At 31.9% G+C, this 21,172-nt stretch overlaps 1 protein-coding gene across 1 annotated transcript; it reads right to left on the bottom strand.

The window, feature by feature from the left end:
* Positions 1-8,127: 8,127 nt before the first annotated feature.
* Positions 8,128-20,248, bottom strand: LOC132752174 (uncharacterized). The gene is made up of 9 exons (XM_060742468.1): positions 20,152-20,248; positions 19,697-19,761; positions 19,143-19,199; positions 18,387-18,641; positions 17,375-17,495; positions 16,889-17,005; positions 15,941-16,155; positions 12,975-13,179; positions 8,128-12,558 (listed from the first exon to the last, which is right to left on the bottom strand). The coding sequence occupies exons 1-9, from the start codon at positions 20,246-20,248 to the stop codon at positions 12,476-12,478; spliced, it is 1,215 nt and encodes a 404-aa protein (XP_060598451.1). The 3' UTR covers positions 8,128-12,475.
* Positions 20,249-21,172: the final 924 nt, after the last annotated feature.

Below are 21,172 nucleotides of genomic sequence, written 5' to 3' on the forward strand. Positions count from 1 at the left end.
GGTTACGTTTAAATACAGATGCACTGTATACCTTTATTAACTGATTTTTGTTTTGAATTTTTACATCTATTATTTTTTGAAAACTGTTCTATAATTATAGAACAGGTTTCAAAAAATAATAGATGTAAAAATTCAAAACAAAAATCAGTTTATAAAGATATAACAGTATTGTTCAATTTGTAAGCCATTTAAATAAGTAATGTTCATTTTGATGGACCATGATTGATAGAATGTACAAAACACATTCTAATGTCTTGCGCAAATTCATTATCTCCATAATATGAAGTTATCAAATACAACAGAATTTGAGCACTTTCTTTGAAATCACATATCTACTGTGAATGTTATACTCGGATTGTCAAATAATATTAAAATGTTCTTCACAATCCTATGTTTAGTGTTTCCACAAATCTGGTAAGGTAACTTTTGACTGTTTGTTGCACTGTATCCTGTACTTCAAATCTGTCTTTGCCATTACATTCATAAGCAGCAGCATCTCTCATCAAAGAACTGTTGAAATAAATTACAAAATAAATCATGATCAGACAAGCCACACAAACACGAACATTTAGTAATTTAATTTAATTGCAAACGTTTCGGCTATATGCCTTCATCAGTGCAAAACATAATAAAATTACCGGAAGCGACGTCATAACGGAACACGCGTTAAACGCGCGAAAAACGTTATGGCGTTTAGCGGCAAAACTATGATAACATGTAGAAACAAATATTTATGCTATTAATAAAGCTGGTACATGAATTAAAATGGATCAACAGTGATACAGATGTCTATTAGACAGTGTTAATAAAAATAAGATAATAGACAAACATATTAATATTCATGTAACCTATTATAAATCAAACAATACTTTATTATTTAGTCCATTTGGAATCATAGTATTTAATTTATGGATCCAAAAAGATTCTTTACATAACCGGTCCATGTTGTTGTCTATAATTTCTATAGGTAAAAATGAAAAATCTGACAATGAACACTTATTATCGTTTGATCCGAAATGGATCGCAACATGTGAAACTGGATTAACGTCACAATTTCTTATATCAAATCTATGTTTATTCATTCTGCATGATACATTTTGATTAGTCTGACCAACGTATTGCTTTTTACAGCCTTTACATGTAATGAGGTAAATTACATTACGCGTAGTACAATTAACATCATTGTGTAAATCAAAAGAACTACCTGTTATGCTGCTATTAAATTGGGAACCAACAATTATATTGTTACAATGTGAACATCTACTTCGTAAACATTGGCTAGATAAAAATGTGCGATCAAGTAAAGCACTTCTCATAAGATAATCTCGAATGTTTTTAGGACGTCTATATGCTAAAATAGGTTTGAACATGGTATGTATATTTTTAACGCTTACCTTATCAGACAAAAGTAATATATCCCAATATTTATTTAAGATTTCACCAATATTAGGCAGAGATGCATTAAAACATACAGTAAATAGAGGATATTGAATGAGTGTAAGTTCAATACTGAATTTATTGCACGAGTTGAATAAAATTATATTATGCGAGCCTCTGGCGAGCATAATATTATTTTATCCAACGAGTGCAATAAATTTAGTAATGAACTTACACGAATTTTATATTCTATTTATCACATACCCAAAATAAAGACCGCTTAAAGTGAAATGCGTCTTTACACTATGTTTGTATAACGCTAATGACGTCACGTCAAAATATATGCACGGCCGTGCAATACCATATTTACGGAGTCGCAAAATCGGCACGGGTGTGTGATAAAAGGTATTATTGAACTAGTATTTTTAACGACAGGACTTAGAGCATCATTTTGGGACATTTTTTTTTTTTTTTTTAAATAAATCATGAGAACCTATGCAATGCAAAGGGAGTTAAAGGTTGTTTTTTTCTTCTTTTTTTAAGTGGGGTAGTTTGGATTTTTTTATTTCAAAAATTATCTTTATACTAAATGACAATGACCTAATGATCATATCAGAGTTGAATTTTGTTTTACATTAAATATAAAACAGATTGCCTAATATCATTTTATTTTAAAGGAAATGTAGACAAAAAACTTGATCAAGTATACAGCACTGTCTTGGATATAATACAATTTAGAAAAAATATATAAATAATTGTTTACTAAAACTTAAAACTGTGAATATGACATTTAGTTACAATATGCTCAATTTTGATTATTAGAAAATAATGAAAATTGATTGACTGTCTCTTTGTAAATTTAAATTCTAACAAAACCCGGATTTTACCCTATTGAACAAAGAAAAACCTAAAGTGTGTGTTATTATGCAACAAAATCACTGTTGACATTCTAAATTTAGACATGTGACGTAGTCATTATACATGTGACATTACCATTTAAAAATGTGACGCACTGAAAATAGGTACAGAAACAGCATTTATTTTTTGATGTCGGGTTAGAATTGAAATAATATATCCAATTTTGGTGATTTTACCTATTGACAGAATCACAGTTTGGGATACATTATTTCTTAAAGGGACTCCACTGAGGTTTTTTGATGGGAAAGAAAATATTTGTTCCAGATAAATGTACCATTTGATGTAGGTTTAGACCTCTAATCTTTGTTCTAAATATCAGATCATTTGCGCACTTTGTTTTTCCACAATAATTTTTCAAATTGTAAAAAATGACACAAAATGAAAAGTGTTTAAAAACTTTCACTCAAAACTGGCTGAAAAAAGCATAAAAATACGATTTTCAATTTATTTCAAAGTATATTTCTTAACTATTTTTGCATATAATTCTGTTGAAAGTGCCCTAGCTCATTTATGTATGAAATTCAAATGTTATGTTTTTAGGCTTTTAAACCTCAGGTGAGACCCTTTAATCAACATGTTAAATAGAGGTCACAATGTGAATATATATTGTCATTAAAAATGAGTGATTCAGGTAGTTGCCTTAAATATGACGTCTGCAATGTCAAGACATAAAACCTAACAATTTATTCTTGGAAGCATAGAATACTACCTTGGCTATGACACATGCTGGATATTGTCCTATACATAAGCTGGGTTGTTCATCATGGTTAAGTCAACCAAAAAGGTATGGGTTGTTCAGCAAACTGCATTTTGGTAACTAGAAGGATAAAAAACACATGTCATTAAAAAGTTAAAAGATTCCACCACACTTCATAGGCTATTCCAAATTCTTGACCATTCACCCCAATTTGCTAACGATTTGCACCACTTTAAATTTAGATTATCAACCTAAAAGTTATCAAATTTAAGAAATGATAATATTAATGTTTTCTGTGGGTATATTTTTGAAAAAAATGTTCTCTGTATCAAACTTACAGAATATAATTTTAACAGTTCTGTTTATACATTTGTCAATATTATACTGATAACGTCCCCCAAACTATGTATGAGGGATGAAGTGTCTGGGGGGATTGTGGTGTCGTGTTCCCTCATGTAGATGACATAAAGTAATACGTATCCCAGCATTGTTTTACAACATAATTCAATAAATTCAGAAACACATTAAAAACCTCGATATTGTTCAACATTATTAGGCATATATTAGTTTTATTATTAATGCATGTAACAACTATGATGGATAGAAAGTAATACCTCGGTTCCGGTTCATGGTCTTTGTTGCATTCATTTTTTATTCTTAAATGACATCTTCATCAATGATATCCATTATTAGTGACTAAATAAACAACAATTGCTTCCTCGAAGACAAAAATGTACCAATCTTCAGCAAAATTGGATATGATTTGAACAAGATCAGCTGTCAAATTCCGTCAAATTTCATACGGGAACTTGCGGAAGTAACCAATCTCCATTGAAGAGCGGTGTACTGTATTACATCTCGGTAACCGTTACTAAGGATGTACAACACCAAAAGTAGCCTGTAAAATAAAAAATAAGTAACAGACCGTTAAAAAGATATACCTGTATATGGGGAGGAATACTTTTGCCTCTCATTGTGGGCATTTTGATATCCTCCTCAATTAAATTAGTCAATCTTATAATTTCATTCCTAGGAAATCTATATCTAGACAAAAGTTCTTTGTCCGTATATACGTCTAGGGCCTGTGAACGGTCCCGAAAGACACGTTCACGCCTTAAAGCACGTCTTTCATCAAACAAAACAGCCAGTGCCGCCATATTTGTTTCCGCACGTGTTTTTATACTTAAGACAAAACTTAGGAGTGCTCAGAAGCACCCATAGGAATAGTCATAACTTTAGTCTTAAGTTTGCACTTAGGACTTTTCTTGAAACGCATTTTTATGCCAGTTTTGCACTTACTACTAAAATCGGTCCTAAGATTCTTTATGAAACCCACCCCAGTTGTTTGGTTTTGAGTTTTAACGGATTTTTTACGTTAACTGTCCGGCTTAAGTGTAAGCAGAGTTAAAAATACTAATTATTTAATATAAACTGTATGGCTTTAGTGTAAGCGGAGTTAATATGGCCAATCATTTAATATCAACTGTATGGATTAAGTGTAAGCAGAGTTAAGATAACCGATCATTTAATATCAACTGTTCGGCATTAATTAGTGTAAAAAGAGTTAAAATGACCAAACATTTAATGTCAACTGTTCGGCTTTAGTGTAAGCAGAGTTAAAATGACCAATCATTTAATGTCAATTCTACGGCTTTATTGTAAACAGAGTTAAAATGACCAATCATTTAATGTCAATTCTACGGCTTTAGTGTAAACAGAGTTAAGATGACCAATCATTTAATGTCAATTGAACGGCTTTATTGTAAACAGAGTTAAAATGACCAATCATTTAATGTCAATTCTACGGCTTTAGTGTAAGCAGAGTTAAGATGACCTATCATTTAATGTCAATTCTACGGCTTTAGTGTAAGCAGAGTTAAGATGACCTATCATTTAATGTCAATTGTACGGCTTTATTGTAAACAGAGTTAAGATGACCAATCATTTAATGTCAATTGAACGGCTTTATTGTAAACAGAGTTAAGATGACCTATCATTTAATGTCAATTGTACGGCTTTAGTGTAAACATAGTTAAGATGACAAATCATTCAATGTCAATTGAACGGCTTTATTGTAAGCAGAGTTAAGATGACCTTTCATTTAATGTCAATTGTACGGCTTTAGTGTAAACATAGTTAAGAGGACCAATCATTCGATGTCAATTGAACGGCTTTATTGTAAACAGAAGTAAGATGACATATCATTTAATGTCAATTGAACGGCTTTATTGTAAACAGAGTTAAGATGACATATCATTTAATGTCAATTGAACAGCTTTAGTGTAAATGGAGTTAAGATGACTTATCATTTAATGTCAATTGAACGGCTTTAGTGTAAACAGAGTTAAGATGACCTATCATTTAATGTCAATTGAACGGCTTTAGTGTAAACAGAGTTAAGATGACCTATTATTTAATGTCAATTGAACGGCTTTAGTGTAAATAGAGTTAAGATGACCTATCAGTTAATGTCAATTGAACGGCTTTAGTGTAAATAGAGTTAAGATGACCTATCATTTAATGTCAATTGAACGGATTTATTGTAAACAGAGTTAAGATGACATATCATTTAATGCCAATTGAACGGCTTTAGTGTATTGAACGGCTTTAGTGTAAATAGGGTTAAGATGCCTATCATTTAATGCCAATTGTACGGCATAAGTGCCAACAGAGATAAGATGATCAGATTCTTTGGTGTCTACTGTACGATTTAAGGGTCAGCAAAATTAACACATTCTATTTTATATCAATAGTTGGGTTTAATGGTCACCATAGTTAAGATGTCCAGATTCTTCTTTGGCAACTGTTCGGATTGAGTAACGTAGTTATGACGGTCGAGTTTTTTATTGTCAGTTGTTCCAGTATTAGAAGTATAAGAAGAAGCCGTATAAAAGTACTTTCAAAGAATACATATCATTTACATTTATAACCGTTTTAATTTGTGTCATTTAATTTTCAGTATATATCTGCATGTCATTTGTTATCATCTATTTATTTGGTTTTTGTATGTCTTTTTTTACCCTGGTCATTATTATTATTATTTTCATTATTATTATTTTTATTTCGTCACTATTATTGTACTGTTGTTGTTGATTGAACAATTGTAACCAGGAAAGAATGAAAACCACAAAAATGTGTGATGTCTACAAGGTACATGGCGTAAATTTTATATTTTGTTTTCCCCTGATTTATTAACAATACCCGGTGATTTCCTCTAACAATTTTAGCATAAATATGATACATGTATATAGGCATATGTACAAACAAACTGTTCTAATGCTATTAAAGGAACTCCACAAGGGCCAAAGGTTTAAAAAAAAAATTGAAAAAAAAAAAACAAATTTCTAGTGAAATACTTAAATTTAAATAGGAAACCCTGCAAAAGATAAGAAATATACTCAGAATTGAAATGTGTGCAGTTCTTAGCAGGATTTGAGTTAAAGACGTTGCAACGCTTTTCATTTTTAGGTCATTTTCACAATAAAAAATGATTATTCTGAAGAAGATGAAAAAAAAAAAACAGGAAAAAACGGAGTGATGGGATTGAACTCAAAATTTGCACACAAGTTATTGGTTAAGACCTTCATTAAGTTTATACTGTCATGTCGAAAAAGCTTAGTGGAGTCCCTTCTATGTTTTAAAGGGTTCTTCATCTCATTCAAGATGTGCTATTTTTCAAAAATCACAACAGCTTTCTGATCCCAGGTGGATATTTCTTTTGTTTACCATTTCTAATAAGATATGTGTAAATGTGTGAATTTAAAACTAATGATAATCATAATATTTGCATTTTCATTGAGTTATCTTATGATAAGACTTTAGGACTTTTATTTCTAAAAAAAATAAAATTTTAACCTTAAGTAAATGCATGTTCTTCTGTTCTACAATGATATTTTTAAAGTCAATACCAACAAATGGTCACTTTACACATCTACATTGTAATTAAGTATTTCTTTAATAGATCATATATCTCAAACAGTATTACTTGTTGATGAAACATTTTAAACATCTACTAATAAAACCACAAGTATATGTAACTTTAAATATGTTTTTTTTTTCCCTATGTTTATATAAGGAACTATTTCAGTAATGTCCACAAACACATGATTTATAATTACTCCTGATCCTTGCTATGCTATCTTCTATTTTGTGCAATAAGGCTTCAATTGATGTATCCCTTTTATAAAACTTCAGGTTTGAGGCCTACATGGCCGAGTGGTTAAGGTCAGTGACTACAAATCGCTTGCCTGTCATCACTATGAATTCGTATCTCTGACTGAATCCGAGGAAACTATCCAACTCGCTTACGGAAGGTCGGTGGTTCTATCAGGTGCCCGCTCGTGCCTGATATAATGTACTAAGTTAAACCGAAGAAAAGATCCGAAACAAAAATTTTGTCTAATCACATATAAAACACATATAGGACCATTGATCCGAACAACTCGATTCGTAACAAGGCAAACAATATATACTGTAAAATTCAATTAACTATATCCTGACAATAAGAATTACAAAACCTTGAATATTCTTAGACCACGAACTCTTGCTTGTACCCTGGCACCGATTTAAGCAAAATTGGACCTTAAACACTTAACAGTACTTCAATCAGACATTAAGAAAGATGGAATTTTCATAACGCCAAGATTATTGTACAGGGCGACCTTTCAGACATCAATAAACCCATTGTGACATTCAAAGTTTAAAAGAACAACGTGCTGCCCACCTAGCACCGTTTGCACAGTACTTGCGTTAGATATTCCGTATACAATATGTGTGCGTATATGAAAAGCATCTGTAACAAATCTTTTCCATTTCAAGAGATTAAGACAGTGTGGAAGGGCCAGAATTATTCCTTATACAGCACATTTAGTATATACCACTTATACGAGTATGTTTTTCTATTAAGCGTAGAATTGTTTTGTCTTTTAAAATTTCAATCTATTTTCCTTTTGCAAAATATTACTAAAATAGCCTTATTATTAATATGAAGATATTTACACAAATTTGTCTTTAAAACGTTTCTGTTTTTATTCCTGGATTCTTGAATGCAAGTATTTCTCTCTGACAAAATAACATGTACGAGTATATAAGTAATGTAACAAAATATAATATATCAAAAATATATAACACAAAGCCTGGGATTATCTTCAATTTATTTAATCAATTATTGTTTTATATAACAATCATTACAATACAAACAACGAGGAAACATGGTCGTAGCCATCGTAATGCTCATTCACAAACGCATTATCCCGTGATTAATTTAATAATTTGCCATTTATACACAAATGAGCCGCGTCATGACAAAATCAACATAATGGGTTTACGACCAGCATGGATCCAGCGCAGCAGCCTGCGCATCCGCGCAGTCTGATCAGGATCCATGCTGTTCGCTTGGAAAACCCTATTACAAGTAGAGAAACTGATAGCGAACAGCATGGATCCTGCGGAGGCACAGGCTGGTCTGGATCTATGCTGGTCGCAAACCCATTATGTTATTTTTGCTATGGCGCGGCTCAAATTTATTGTAAAAATAATAACGTTATCACAAATAAAAAAAATAAAAAGAGCAAAACAGCAATTAATTGTAAGCCATTATTTTCTGGCGCCCAATCAGAATGTGCGCACACAGATGATTTTACAAAAAAAACACGAATACACTGATTAATATAAATCGAGTACATTTCATAAAAAGAGCAACGTGTATTAATTGTTCCTATTATTTTTCATATTTTGTATCGAAGCTAATGAAGCGAAACATATATTGATATTCAATTTTTTTTTCTATTTGTCCTATATATTTTTTCAAAAACAGATATAATAATAAAGGATTTCAAAGTTCGATTAATATGTTAGCTAACTACAAAACTAGAAAATACAAATGAACTTAGTGAATACGAAATCATCAATATTGTGTTAGGTAGTTATTGTTATTTAATTTGATAAAAGATCTACAAGATGCTGCACTATTGCATCAAATTAAAGCAAGCAGACGACCGACCGGAGCAACATAATAACTTAAAAAGATACAATAATAAATGTAATTATTGCAGTCGCATGATCAACTATAGTTAAATTTATGAATTTCTTTATCCCAGAATGACAAGTGATATGTCTTAGTTTCATTTAGGCAAATTACTATCTACAATCGTACATTCAAATCCATCTCCTATAAGGTATCTCACTTGACGTTGAACGTTTTAAATATCATTTATTTTGTTTTCAATAGCAGACAGTAAATTCAATTTTGACCAAACATCAATAAATCTGCAAAAATCACAGTATTCAACCCTTTTTCATACTGATGACCGTGTGACCAGTACAAACCAAGATCATCCGGTACATCAGCACCTTCTGAGAATGGTCTGCATTGTTCGCCTTTACACCACTGTATATTTCAAACTTTTAATCTAAAATGTCGAGTGTTTTTGTCCAGATTGATGCATGGAAAAGTCTATTTAACGTATTAACATTATTTAGTGTGGTATCATTTAACATCAAAAGAGCACGCATACTATGATACATAAATAATATTTCTTTATTGTATTTAAATGATAAAGCTACTTCAGTTGCCAGGCAACGGATTGAGCTTAATAAAGAATAAAGTTAATATAAAAATCATTACGTTGTGAAAAATCGACATATTTCATAACTTTCCATATCACGTACGAAGTGAATAAGCAAATTATTAAAATTCTGAAGATATATTTGAGTAAAATAATTCAGAAATCATTCGTGGAAAAACCGACATATTTCGGAAATGTTCGTGCCTTGTAATATTGAATTATTGTCGCTACGACCAGGTCCAAAAACATGTGTCAAATTATAGATCTTACTTATGCAATTTTGCTACGGAAATGCGTGATGTTGGCCAAAGTCATACGAGATATGGTTGACGAAATACCGACTTTCACAAATAATCTTAAGCCACAGTATGTAGTAACAATAAAATGAAATAAAATGACGACTTTCTAAAAAAATATTAATGAAGAGTTTTAATAACAATATCACCCTCAAATAACAAAACAATAACAATATGCATTCAAGAATAAAAACAAAACAATATACATGTATATCATAAACGCAGGCATATATTCAATTTATATAAAATACGAAACAAAAATATTCATCCATTATGTATTTTTGGAGTATTATCACATATTTCATGTGATATACACACATAACACAGGGATTAACCAACCCATAAATGTTGATATGATTTCCTTACGTCTCTACTTTATCTAAAGGCCCTGTCACACTAGAATGCGATTTCACTGCGTTCGCACGGCGTTGTTAAATTTAACAAAGCGCCGCGAGGTCGCAATAAAAAATGTAATATTGTTGATGTCTTCACGGCGTGCTCACGGCGATCATGGCGATGCTACGGAGCTTCGATGGCGTTTTAGTTGGCGATTGTCTACGTTCGGACTGCGCTTCTATGACGTTCTTTGCACTTTCACTGCGCATTTACGGCGCTCATACGACGCTCTCGCGGCGCTCACACTGCGTTGAAATCGTAAAGCTCCGTGAAAGCGCCGTACACACGCAGTTTAAGCGCGGTAAAGACGTCGCACAGTCTCCGTACAAGCGCCGTGGATAACCACGGCGTTCATTCGGCGTTCCTTTTGCGCTTTCGCAGCGCTCCTGTTGCGTTGTAGGAGATGCTACTGAGTTGCTACGGCGTCCTTACTGCGATGCTACTGCGCTCATTTTAGAACGCCGAACGACGGCGTTTGTTTTGAGCATGTTCAAAATGCGCGCCGTTGGTCGGCGTTTTTTGCGATGCCACTACGATGCTACGGCGATGCTGTGGCGATGTTTGCGATCTTACTGCGCTCACCTCGGCGTTCTGAATTTTCTTTGGACGCCGTGAGAACGCCGTCCTAGTGTGACAGGGGTTTAATGAAACAAAAATGGGCGACACAAAACTTTAGTTAGAATGTAAACAGACTACATTTTATCTGACCCAAAAAGGACATCGTGTAAAACTTGTGATATTACTGGGACTAAATTTAAATGACAAATTTCATAAGATATATTTAACTTTTAGTCATTTATTGCGACTCGGACAGATAGCGCATCATAACGTGGATAAAGTCCGTGAAACATGGTCTGGTATGCCCGTAAAACAGAACATGAAACTAACTCTTGTGTTCTTGACTGAGTGCGACATACTGCCTTATTGATGTTGACATTTGTGCTATGTTTCTTTTCTTTCTTTATTTTAAGAATGCAACAATTAATTGCAAAACTATAGCCAAGACAAGCCAATTTCTTTTATAAGTTTTACCTTTAACCTGAAGTATGACCTTTACCTTTGGGCTATATAATATTTATTGTACACGCCGGTTCATTTAACTTTACATATTCCCTATTATTTGCGAAATCATCAATCCATGAAGTTACAGCTCAGACAACCAGAATTTCACTTTCTTTCAATACTGATCCCTAAATATAACCTTGACCTTTGACCTTCCATTTTTGTTTTTGTGCGAGACACTTCGAGACCGACCTTGTGTCATGTAAACTGAGAATCTGACAATTCATGACAAGTAAGGACAACCAGAATTCTTCTCGTTTTTAACCTTTGATCCCAAACTTCGACATTGACCTTGATTCTGATTCTTTAGTGCGCCATCGAACTACATTGAAATAAGCATTTGTCTCAAATGTTTCATGAATCCACAAATCTGTGGCCAGCTTACAACCCGGACAAGAACGATTTCACTAATTTCTACTTTCTTACTTTCGATCTCAAAGGACATTTTGAGATTTAACCTACAGTTTTGATTTTAGTAGCAACATACAGAATATTTTAGCTTAACATTGGTGCTATATTTCTTAGTAATCTCAATATCCATGGCGCATTTGCTGCCTAGACAAGTATAATTTAATTCATTATTTGCTTTTGACATCTTAGTATACCAGTGACCCCTGAGAACAGTTGGTGATATATTGGTCTCATTCAGCTGGACATTATTGCAAGTTTGTTTACAACATTTAGCAAAATGATCTAAGCAAATCAATTTTTAAACTTAGAACAACTTTTAAACAAACATGTTCGTAGGAATGTATATCGTTTATCTAAACAAAGTAAGTGAAATGTTAGTACACATTTTTATATTTCATTAAACAACTACACAATTTCACAACACAATACTTTCATCGCGTGTACATAAAAATAAAAAAAAAAGCTTGATCCACTGTTCCCTCTATAATTATAGTTCAAACAGTCATTTCTCTTTCCGGACATAGCATCAAAACATACATTTTTCTATCATAATTTACACGTATTTCATTTTAATGTTTTAAGTTATAGAAAATAAGCCCCTCTTAAGTACCAGTATTAGTTTCGTGGATAAACATAATACACATGTATATCATATCAAATACATCCATCAAAACAACTCTTGTTCCTTTAAACACATCTCAAAATTATTATTTATATTAATACTCTACTTAAAATTCACTACCATTATGTTTTCAGACGTAGCTACCAGTGTCCAAACATTTCTTTAATCTTTCTTCAAGGACATCTATTACACCGTCCATTCCGGTTAATTCATCTGAAAGTAAAACAAACAAAGTTAATTATATAATTGCAAAGAAAGTAAGAACAAAAAATATTTGTTCAAATTTTAATGAATCGCTGGTCCTGTTAACACATTACTTACCATACATTTAAAATGACGTATTTCGAATGAGACGAATCAATAGGTCATATATTAACATAAGTGAAATATATTTTAAGCTGTACACAAGCTGTACACGAGTTGTCACCGATTTTATTTGTTGTACCCCTTTTTCACAGTGTGTCTATAAGAGTAATTTGGTTGTCAGGCATGCTTTTCAAGTTAAATTCTACTATTAAATAAAGTTAAAATTGACAATATTGGACTTATCTTTAGTTCTGCAAATCAATCGGGTGATTTTAGTATCTTATTTCTAAAACATGTTTTAAATAGAAAAAAAGTATACAAACCATCGAAATAAACCATTTCACATTTGTCCCGCACATCTCCTATCGTATCATTAAATATCTTGTTCTTCATAATTTCTTCTGAAAATTCTGCAAACATCTTGGCTTGCTCGTTCATTGCTTCTTTACTCACACCAGCAAATGGCAGCTGAGCCATATCATGGAGAGCAATGGCGGGTGTGGCATACTCCCTGGCATAACATACTTTCTGCAGATATATTAAAATGATTATTTTTTTAGTAACTGCAATATTGTTCAGTAAATCTTAACGGACAAATCAGGCAAATACTACTGAATAGCATCATTAATGATATCATTATCACCATCATCATCATCATAAATATTATTATCATCATCATTATCATCATCATCATCAATATTATAATCCCCATCATCCTCATTATCATCATCATCAATATTATCGTCAACATCATCAATATTATCATCATCATTATCAACATTATCATCATCATTATCATCATCAATAATAATATCATCATCTTCATCATCATCACCATCGTCAACATCATCAATATTATCATCGTCATCATTATCAACATTATCATCATCATCAGTATTATTATCATCATTATCAATATCAGGGTTGCCAGCATCATAGATAAATAAAATTCCCTGACTTTTCCCTGACAATTCACTGACCAAATTAGGTTTTTCACTGACTAAAACTACCAAACTTAAACGGTCTCCACCCCCCCCCCCTACAGCCGTCCAATTCATCCCAGGGCTTTTTTCCCTTCTATAGCAGGGGCCATTATAGGACTGTTTTCCCAAAAAGAAATTCTTTAAAATCATGCAGTTTTCCCACAAAATATAATTTACATCATGTTTTTTCTTCCCCTTTTGCAAATAAACCATTAATGTATACCCAAAATTAAGGGCAGGGCTACTTCCCCAACCTGTGAAAAAAAGCCCTGCACCCATAAGTTTTTGTTTTTGTTTTTTTTTTAATGCTTTTAACAATATGGTCAATAAAACATGCTTTATACATCTAAGTTTGGTATTTTGTGTTCAGTAAAATGTTTTTGATAAGATCAAGTCTGAAGCAAAACTATTATCTTGAGCTACAGAATACTGCCATAGCCAATATAATCAATAACAAGAGGGTGGTCATTGATGGCCCTGAAATTACTCATGTGAATATAAAAACTCTCCATGAACAAGAATAATTTTGACCCCAGGGCTTTTATTTGAACAAAATTGGTAAACACCCATTGGAAAATGTTTCATGCCAAATATCTAAGCTCTAGCTCTTTTGTTTTTTAAAAGAAGACTTTTTAGTTTTTACTATATATACATATAAGGAAAATTAATGACCCCCATGACTGGACCAGTTTTGACCCCAGGGCTTTTATTTTAACAAACTTGGTAGACACTTACTAAAAGATGTTTCATGCCAAATATCACAGCTCTACCTCTTTGGGTTTTTCAAAGAAGATATTGTTTTGTTTTTTTTACTATGTACATAAAAGGAAAATCAGTAACCCCCTGGGGTGGGCCAATTTTGACCCAAGGACTTTTATTTGAACAAACTTGGTAGACACACACTAGAAAATGTTTCATGCTTAATATCTAAACTCTAGCTCTTTTGGGTTTGTTACAAGAATTTTTAAGTTTATTTAAACATATAAGGAAAATCAATGACCACCTTAACTGGGCAAATTTTGACCCAAAGGCTTTTATTTGTACAAAATTGGTAGACACTCACTGAAGATGTTACATGCTTAATCTAAGCTCTAGCTCTTAAAAGAGGTGAACATGGTTTTTTTCCAGTTTTTACTTTATACATATAAGGAAAATTCTTCAAAATTATTTTTCCTTGACTTTTCCCTGACTTTTTAGGATTTTTATTTTTCACTGACCAATTTTCAAAATTCCCTGACAATTCCCTGACCTTAAAAAAATATCAGATTTCCCTGACTTTTCAAGTCTGCTGGCAACCCTGAATATCATCAACATCATCAATATTGTCATCGTCATCATCTTCAAAATTATCATCATCATTTTCATCATCATTAATATCCTCATCACTTTAAGTACAATTGTGCATTTGTGGTTTTATAATAATAGATTTCACAAAGATTCCTTAAATTAATCAGGACTGAAATATCAATGTATATTAGTATGGATGCAAAATTTCGATATTTCGTTTCCCTAATTGCATAAATATGTTACATTTTGATAAAGACCGTTGTAACTGACTGAAATATTGCTAATGAAAATGTTTTATGTCCATAAAATAGCCTAATTGATAGCTTGTTGTTGAAGACAAGATAGACGAAGGAAAATATATAAATTCCATGTTTTGGCATCTTTAAGCTTACATCCACCAAAAAATATGAAATTTCATTACTTAAGAGCAAAAGTAAAATTCTCAACAAGTGCACCGCATGTCTGTCAACAAATAAGTTTTATATTTATAATAAGTTACAAAATGAAGTCACTACAAGAAACTTTGCTTTCAGGATAATTCCTCTGTCTGACGACAGTTACTGTGCACTGTCGCGATAATCAAGTGTTAGTTAAATGTTGATATATTTAATAATTGTTAGTTGAAATCCTTCTACTAATAAGCAATTTTGAAAGTCTCAGTAACAAATGGACATAACTCAAATGATAAAGTTTTCAAATTATCAATTTTGCCCTTTATCTAACAATTGCCCTGGTCATGATAAATAAGTTTTTGACAGAGCAAGTTAAAATGGGCATAACTCCAAAAATTTATATTTCAGATTTATGTCCCTTGTCTTTCAACCAAATATTCTACGTTTCGTGTTGTTATATTTTTCAGAGTGTTTGAATAATGGGCTGCATTAAAGTTTTTGCACGACGGTGACAACTACAGCATCTCTACATTTCCTTCGTAGCAAACGTGCTTAAAAAAGCAACAATCATATATAGCATTTAGTAATAGAAATATTTATATAATATATATATAAATATAAACTTACTTGTCCATTTGACATGGTCAATCTGTACAATTGTAAAAAATATTGTCTGAAACCATCAACAATCGGTTCCAAAGCACCAATATGTTCCTCATTTGTTATCTTACTTCCAGGTTTAGGAAAGGAACATGACTTGGGAACGATAACATAAACCTTGTTTACACATGGCTCCTTTATCTGATATTTTTCCTTTGCATCAATGAAGCGTTGTGTAAAATCTGGAAACAATTTACCATATATAAAACATTGTATTACACATGTTGAATATGTATTACGATGAATAAAAATATGTTTAGGGAATCATGAATTAGAAGGCGGTGGTGATTGACATTATAGTTAACGTTGGGATAATCCTTGTTCATCATGATTCTAGCCCAAAGGTTATGAACTGTTTTGGAAAAAACGATGACTGTCACTCCATTTCAGAATAATGATATTATACATAACTGAAAAGCGTTGCAACGCTTTTTACTCAAATTGGAGCAAACATAACCCAAAAATACAATTTTCAATTTACTTGTGCATATATTGCATCATAATCTTTTGTTTTCATACCTTTTTGTTTTAAGTACCCCAGTTGATCTATGTAAAAAAATCAAACATTATGTTTTTTTAAGGCGTTTGCACTTTAGTCAAGCTCATTTAAAGACGGTAACGCAACATTATATAACCCGAGAACTGAAATATCACTCAAGGCGGACCCAAATATTTTAAAAATTTATTGACCGAGTGATATTCATTTCCAGAATGATATAACGAAATAACACCCTATGACGTCACATAAGTCTATATAGTAAAAGGTTTACATGAGGTATAATCAACTAAAATGTGCTTCTCTTAACAAACTATGGACACATTTTGGAATAGTAATACAAAACTCGAACTTTTTTCATCTTGAAAAATGAGCTACGCATTAACATGGAATCATAGAAATATATAAAAATGGTTTACCTCTGCCCTCTGGTGTCTTATATGTAAGGTTATATGGCAAATAGTTTATAAGATAAGCATATGCAAATCCCTCGTATATTTTTCCTGATGGTATTAACTCCATCATAGTCCTTTTCTCTGAAAGTGATGTACAAACGTTTTTCAAAATAACATGTAAAAAAGAAGAAAGAGATTTAAACCGATAAATAGGAGTGAGTATTTTTCAATTATACTATTATTTTATAAAAAAAAGAAATATATCAAAATTTTTATTCATATTTATGTAGGGGCATATATAAATGTAAATGGTAAAATAATTTTCATTTTTATAGCCACTCATATTTAAATCAGTTGTCTATCATTCGTTCTTCTCTAAAATTTGATAGATTGATGCATTTGTTAAAAAGCTTGTCTTAATCCGTCATAATTTGAAAACATTTATCACTCAGAAAGGAACAAGTAAATAATAATAAAAAAAGTAAACAGATAACAAAAACAATAACAAACCGTTCATGACTTTCCACAATTTATTCAAGTATTCTGGTTCGTCTTCCTTCAAAAGTGTTGTCCATTTCATAAGGTCCGGTATTTTTTTAATATCTGTGCCTGCAGCCAGAACAGGAATAACCTAAAAAAAAAGGATTTATTAGAGTTATTAGAACGGTGAGATATATTTACTTCTTTACAATCTAGAGCTATCCCAGAATGTAAATTTAACTCCACCAATGTCCTCGATCGGATAACTTTTGTGGCATAAATACATATTGAAAAAAAAATACCTTTGGGTAATACAAAGACAAAAATGAACAGGTAATAATACCTAAAGATGTTGATTTGTAATGAAAAGTTCAAAATAGGTAACAATAAACTTTCACTGGAAACATGCACTATATAACAAACAAAAGCAGCGAAAATAAAAAAGCCGTTACTGTGACAAAATGCATTTAAAAATGTGAATAAAACCTACGCACTTAATAATAGAACACAAAAGCTTACAAACCCACGAGTGGCAAGGAATACAATCAATTAGTCAATGGGGACATTGATATGCCTTTGCAGAACCAAAGTTCTTATTTCCAGTGATGTTTATTCTTGTAAATAAACGACATATTAATGCAGTAGGCATTTCATAAAAGAATTTCTCAAGTCCAACATTCAATTATCCCGGTACAAAGACAGGTTCAACAGCTGTAGAAAATAACACAATCGAGACGATACGAAGGGGCGGGACGAAGTGATTGAAGAAAGTGATTCACAAACTATGCTTTATGGTGTTATGATAAACAAAATAATTACAATTTAGGTATGCAAGACATGTTTTGAACTAAAGTTTAAACAACAAATACAGCATAAAAATAGAACTAACTTGCCGATAAGAACAATGTTTAGGTGGCAATATAAGGAATTAGTACCTTATTTGATAGTGATAATACAGTGAAAATGGAAACCTTATATGAAGGCTCACAAGGAAAACTTTAGAAAACCAATTACAATACAAAAAATGTGTAACAACCAGTACCTGTACTTCGTTATCAGAAATGGAACATTCAAGCGCTGCTCTATACTGTGTTACCATGGTATCATCTTCCATCGCATCTTCCGATAACACAAAAATATTCCAACGAGCGTCTTCAAGCACCTGAAAGTTCATTTTGCCTTCCCCGTTGTGGAATTTGACATTCTTTTCACCTAAATATTTTTCTATATCTTCAGCTGTCGAGCGATCTTTTCCTTCTCCCATATGAGTAATTGTTGCTGTAATTGCCTTTTCTCCCTTTAATTAATTAATGGAATTAGTTAAGTTAGTTAACTGTTTAATGTTCATTTTCGTTACTGGTAGCATATCTTTTCAACTTGTTACATTTTTTCCGTCTGCAATATATTTTTGATATCTTTGCCCAATACAAAGATAATATAACAGAAATAATTTATGTATTCATGTTTCCCCCAGATTTTCAACAGAAATTAGCTAACAGTCACCCCAGTTGATTTTTGTCAACAAATTCTCCGATTACTATTCTCAACAAAACCTAATCAAAAATCTGATATCAATTTTTTCTTGGGACAAACGCGTGGAAAGTTGTACTTAAACCAAATCTGCACGTATAATGTAAGATTTAAATCTTATTTACTGCAGAACGGATGTCTGGAAAATCTGACATCATTCCTATTTTAGTAAAACGTTTAACACCACTAAAATTCTCAATCTCATATATACAGGTCATGTTCCCCAAAAACTGCAAAAATAACCTAAAAAGAGACGGTGAATACCTACCTCCGTATATTCGGCTTTCTTCCTCGTAACGGTTTTGCTTCCTGTCTGTTCTCCTTTCTATATATAAACAAAAATCACGATACTATTTTAATTTAAAACATAATTTACGAAAGACATTATAATTCTATTCTGCATTTATAAGTACATGACGCTATCTTCAACGTATTTGTTACATTGGTATAGGGAGGTTAAGTTTTGGAGAAAAAAAACAGGACTTCTTTGGTGATGTTTGCGCTAATCCACGTAAATGTATGCCGGTTAAAGCGAATCCGCTAAATTAACTATGGAAGCCAGTTAAATTAATTTGTAATTTGTCTTAATAATTTAGTCAGCAAACGTTGAGAAAGGTAAATTTTAGAAGAAATTCAACATAAAAAAGGAAAGCGGTGACTTAATGAATGGTTTAGAAGCCAGAGATCATGGATCAATTGGCTGGAGCTTTACTGGGATCAAGACTATGTTTCCTCAAATGACTTCAGTAATAAAGAATTAATGTTTTAACAAAAACCAAAGACAGCACATCGATAGTGTTTGTATAACTAAACAACACTTACAGAAACTTTGGTAAATTCTTCAATCATACATTTCCATATCATATCTGCTAGCGACTCATCCGGGTCTATAACGAAACAAAATAATCATTCAGATTTTAAAAAAAATGAGGTCGCAATTTCTGTTCATACACCACATTTTTGTTTGTTTGGTGAATTTTAGGTCAAACCGAAACTTTAAAGGTCATATAGTAACGTTCAAGCTTCATTGGTTGACAAATACCTCATATGCTTCTTCGTGCATCATTTCGCCGACCTTCCGTAAGCTAGATGGAAAGCTTCCATACATGAAAAAATCCAATGTCCTTGACGGCATTCGAACTCACTTCGGTGAGGGCCAAGTTATTTGAAGTCTGCGACCTTAACTTATTCGGTCACGGAGGCTACAAAGTGCAAGAAAATCATGAAAAAAAACTTTCAACTAAAGATTTATTATATAGCAAAAAATCAATAGTTACCTTTATAAGAAATAAATTTGGCAGATTTTTTGGGGTCCCAAATTTTTCCTTTCTGGACCCAAATTTCCCTCAAGGGGTCATCTTTAAAACGAACCATTTTTTTGTTTAGGTCCCAAATTTTTAAAAAAACCCATCCCCTTTTCATCTTTTACTTTTAGCCAATATAAGGGTATTTTCCCCAGTGAAAAAATGACTGAAAAAAGAAAAAAAGACTTTACATAAACAGTAAACAAAAATATTGGGTTTTTGTAACCAAAAAGAATATTCCCCACTTTTGATTTTAAAATTTGGGAAACTTTATCAAAAGGTTTAAACCCAAAAAAAATAATTTGGGGCTAAAAAAATTTCTCTTTGGGGATAAAAAGATTGAAAAAAAAAGTATGATAATAGTTTTAAATAAAGTTAAACCCCATCTGAACCTTCCCCTTTTATATTCTGTAAACAGGCGGGTTAATTTTCCCTTTTTTATCCCATGGGTTTTCCGGGCCATTTTTAACCCTTTTTTCCCCTTTTTTTTTATGTTTAAAAACCCCCTATCGAACCCCCTAAAAATTTAAATTTTCCCCTAGTTTAGGTAAAAAAAGGAAAAAGTTTAGTGAGAATTTTTCCCTTTTTTGAATGTACTCGCATTTTTTAACTGTCTTGGCCTTGGGTGAAAAAAAACTTTTTTGAATAAATTTCAATATTCCCAAAAAAAATTTTAATGGTTTTTTTTTATTCCCACAGATTTAAAGAAGCCAAACCCCTTTCTTAGAAAATAGGGAAACTTTTATTTAAAATTTAAATGTAAAACACCCAAAAAAAATGGAAAAAATTACTATTTCCCCTTTTAAAAAATTTTAATTTCCCCAGGGGCGCCCTATAATTTAAAAAAGTCAAAATTCATATCCCCTACTTATTTTCCTTCTTTTTAGCGCATTTTTTTCTATTTTTTTGTTTTTTGAAAGCAAAAAAGTGTTTTTTGAAACTAAACTGATTAACAGTGAAATACATCACATATATTTCATTGATAAAATCTAAG

This window comes from Ruditapes philippinarum, unplaced genomic scaffold (assembly GCF_026571515.1).
Source record: "Ruditapes philippinarum isolate M1 unplaced genomic scaffold, ASM2657151v2 ctg9707_1_1_1_1, whole genome shotgun sequence".
Taxonomy (NCBI): domain Eukaryota; kingdom Metazoa; phylum Mollusca; class Bivalvia; order Venerida; family Veneridae; genus Ruditapes; species Ruditapes philippinarum.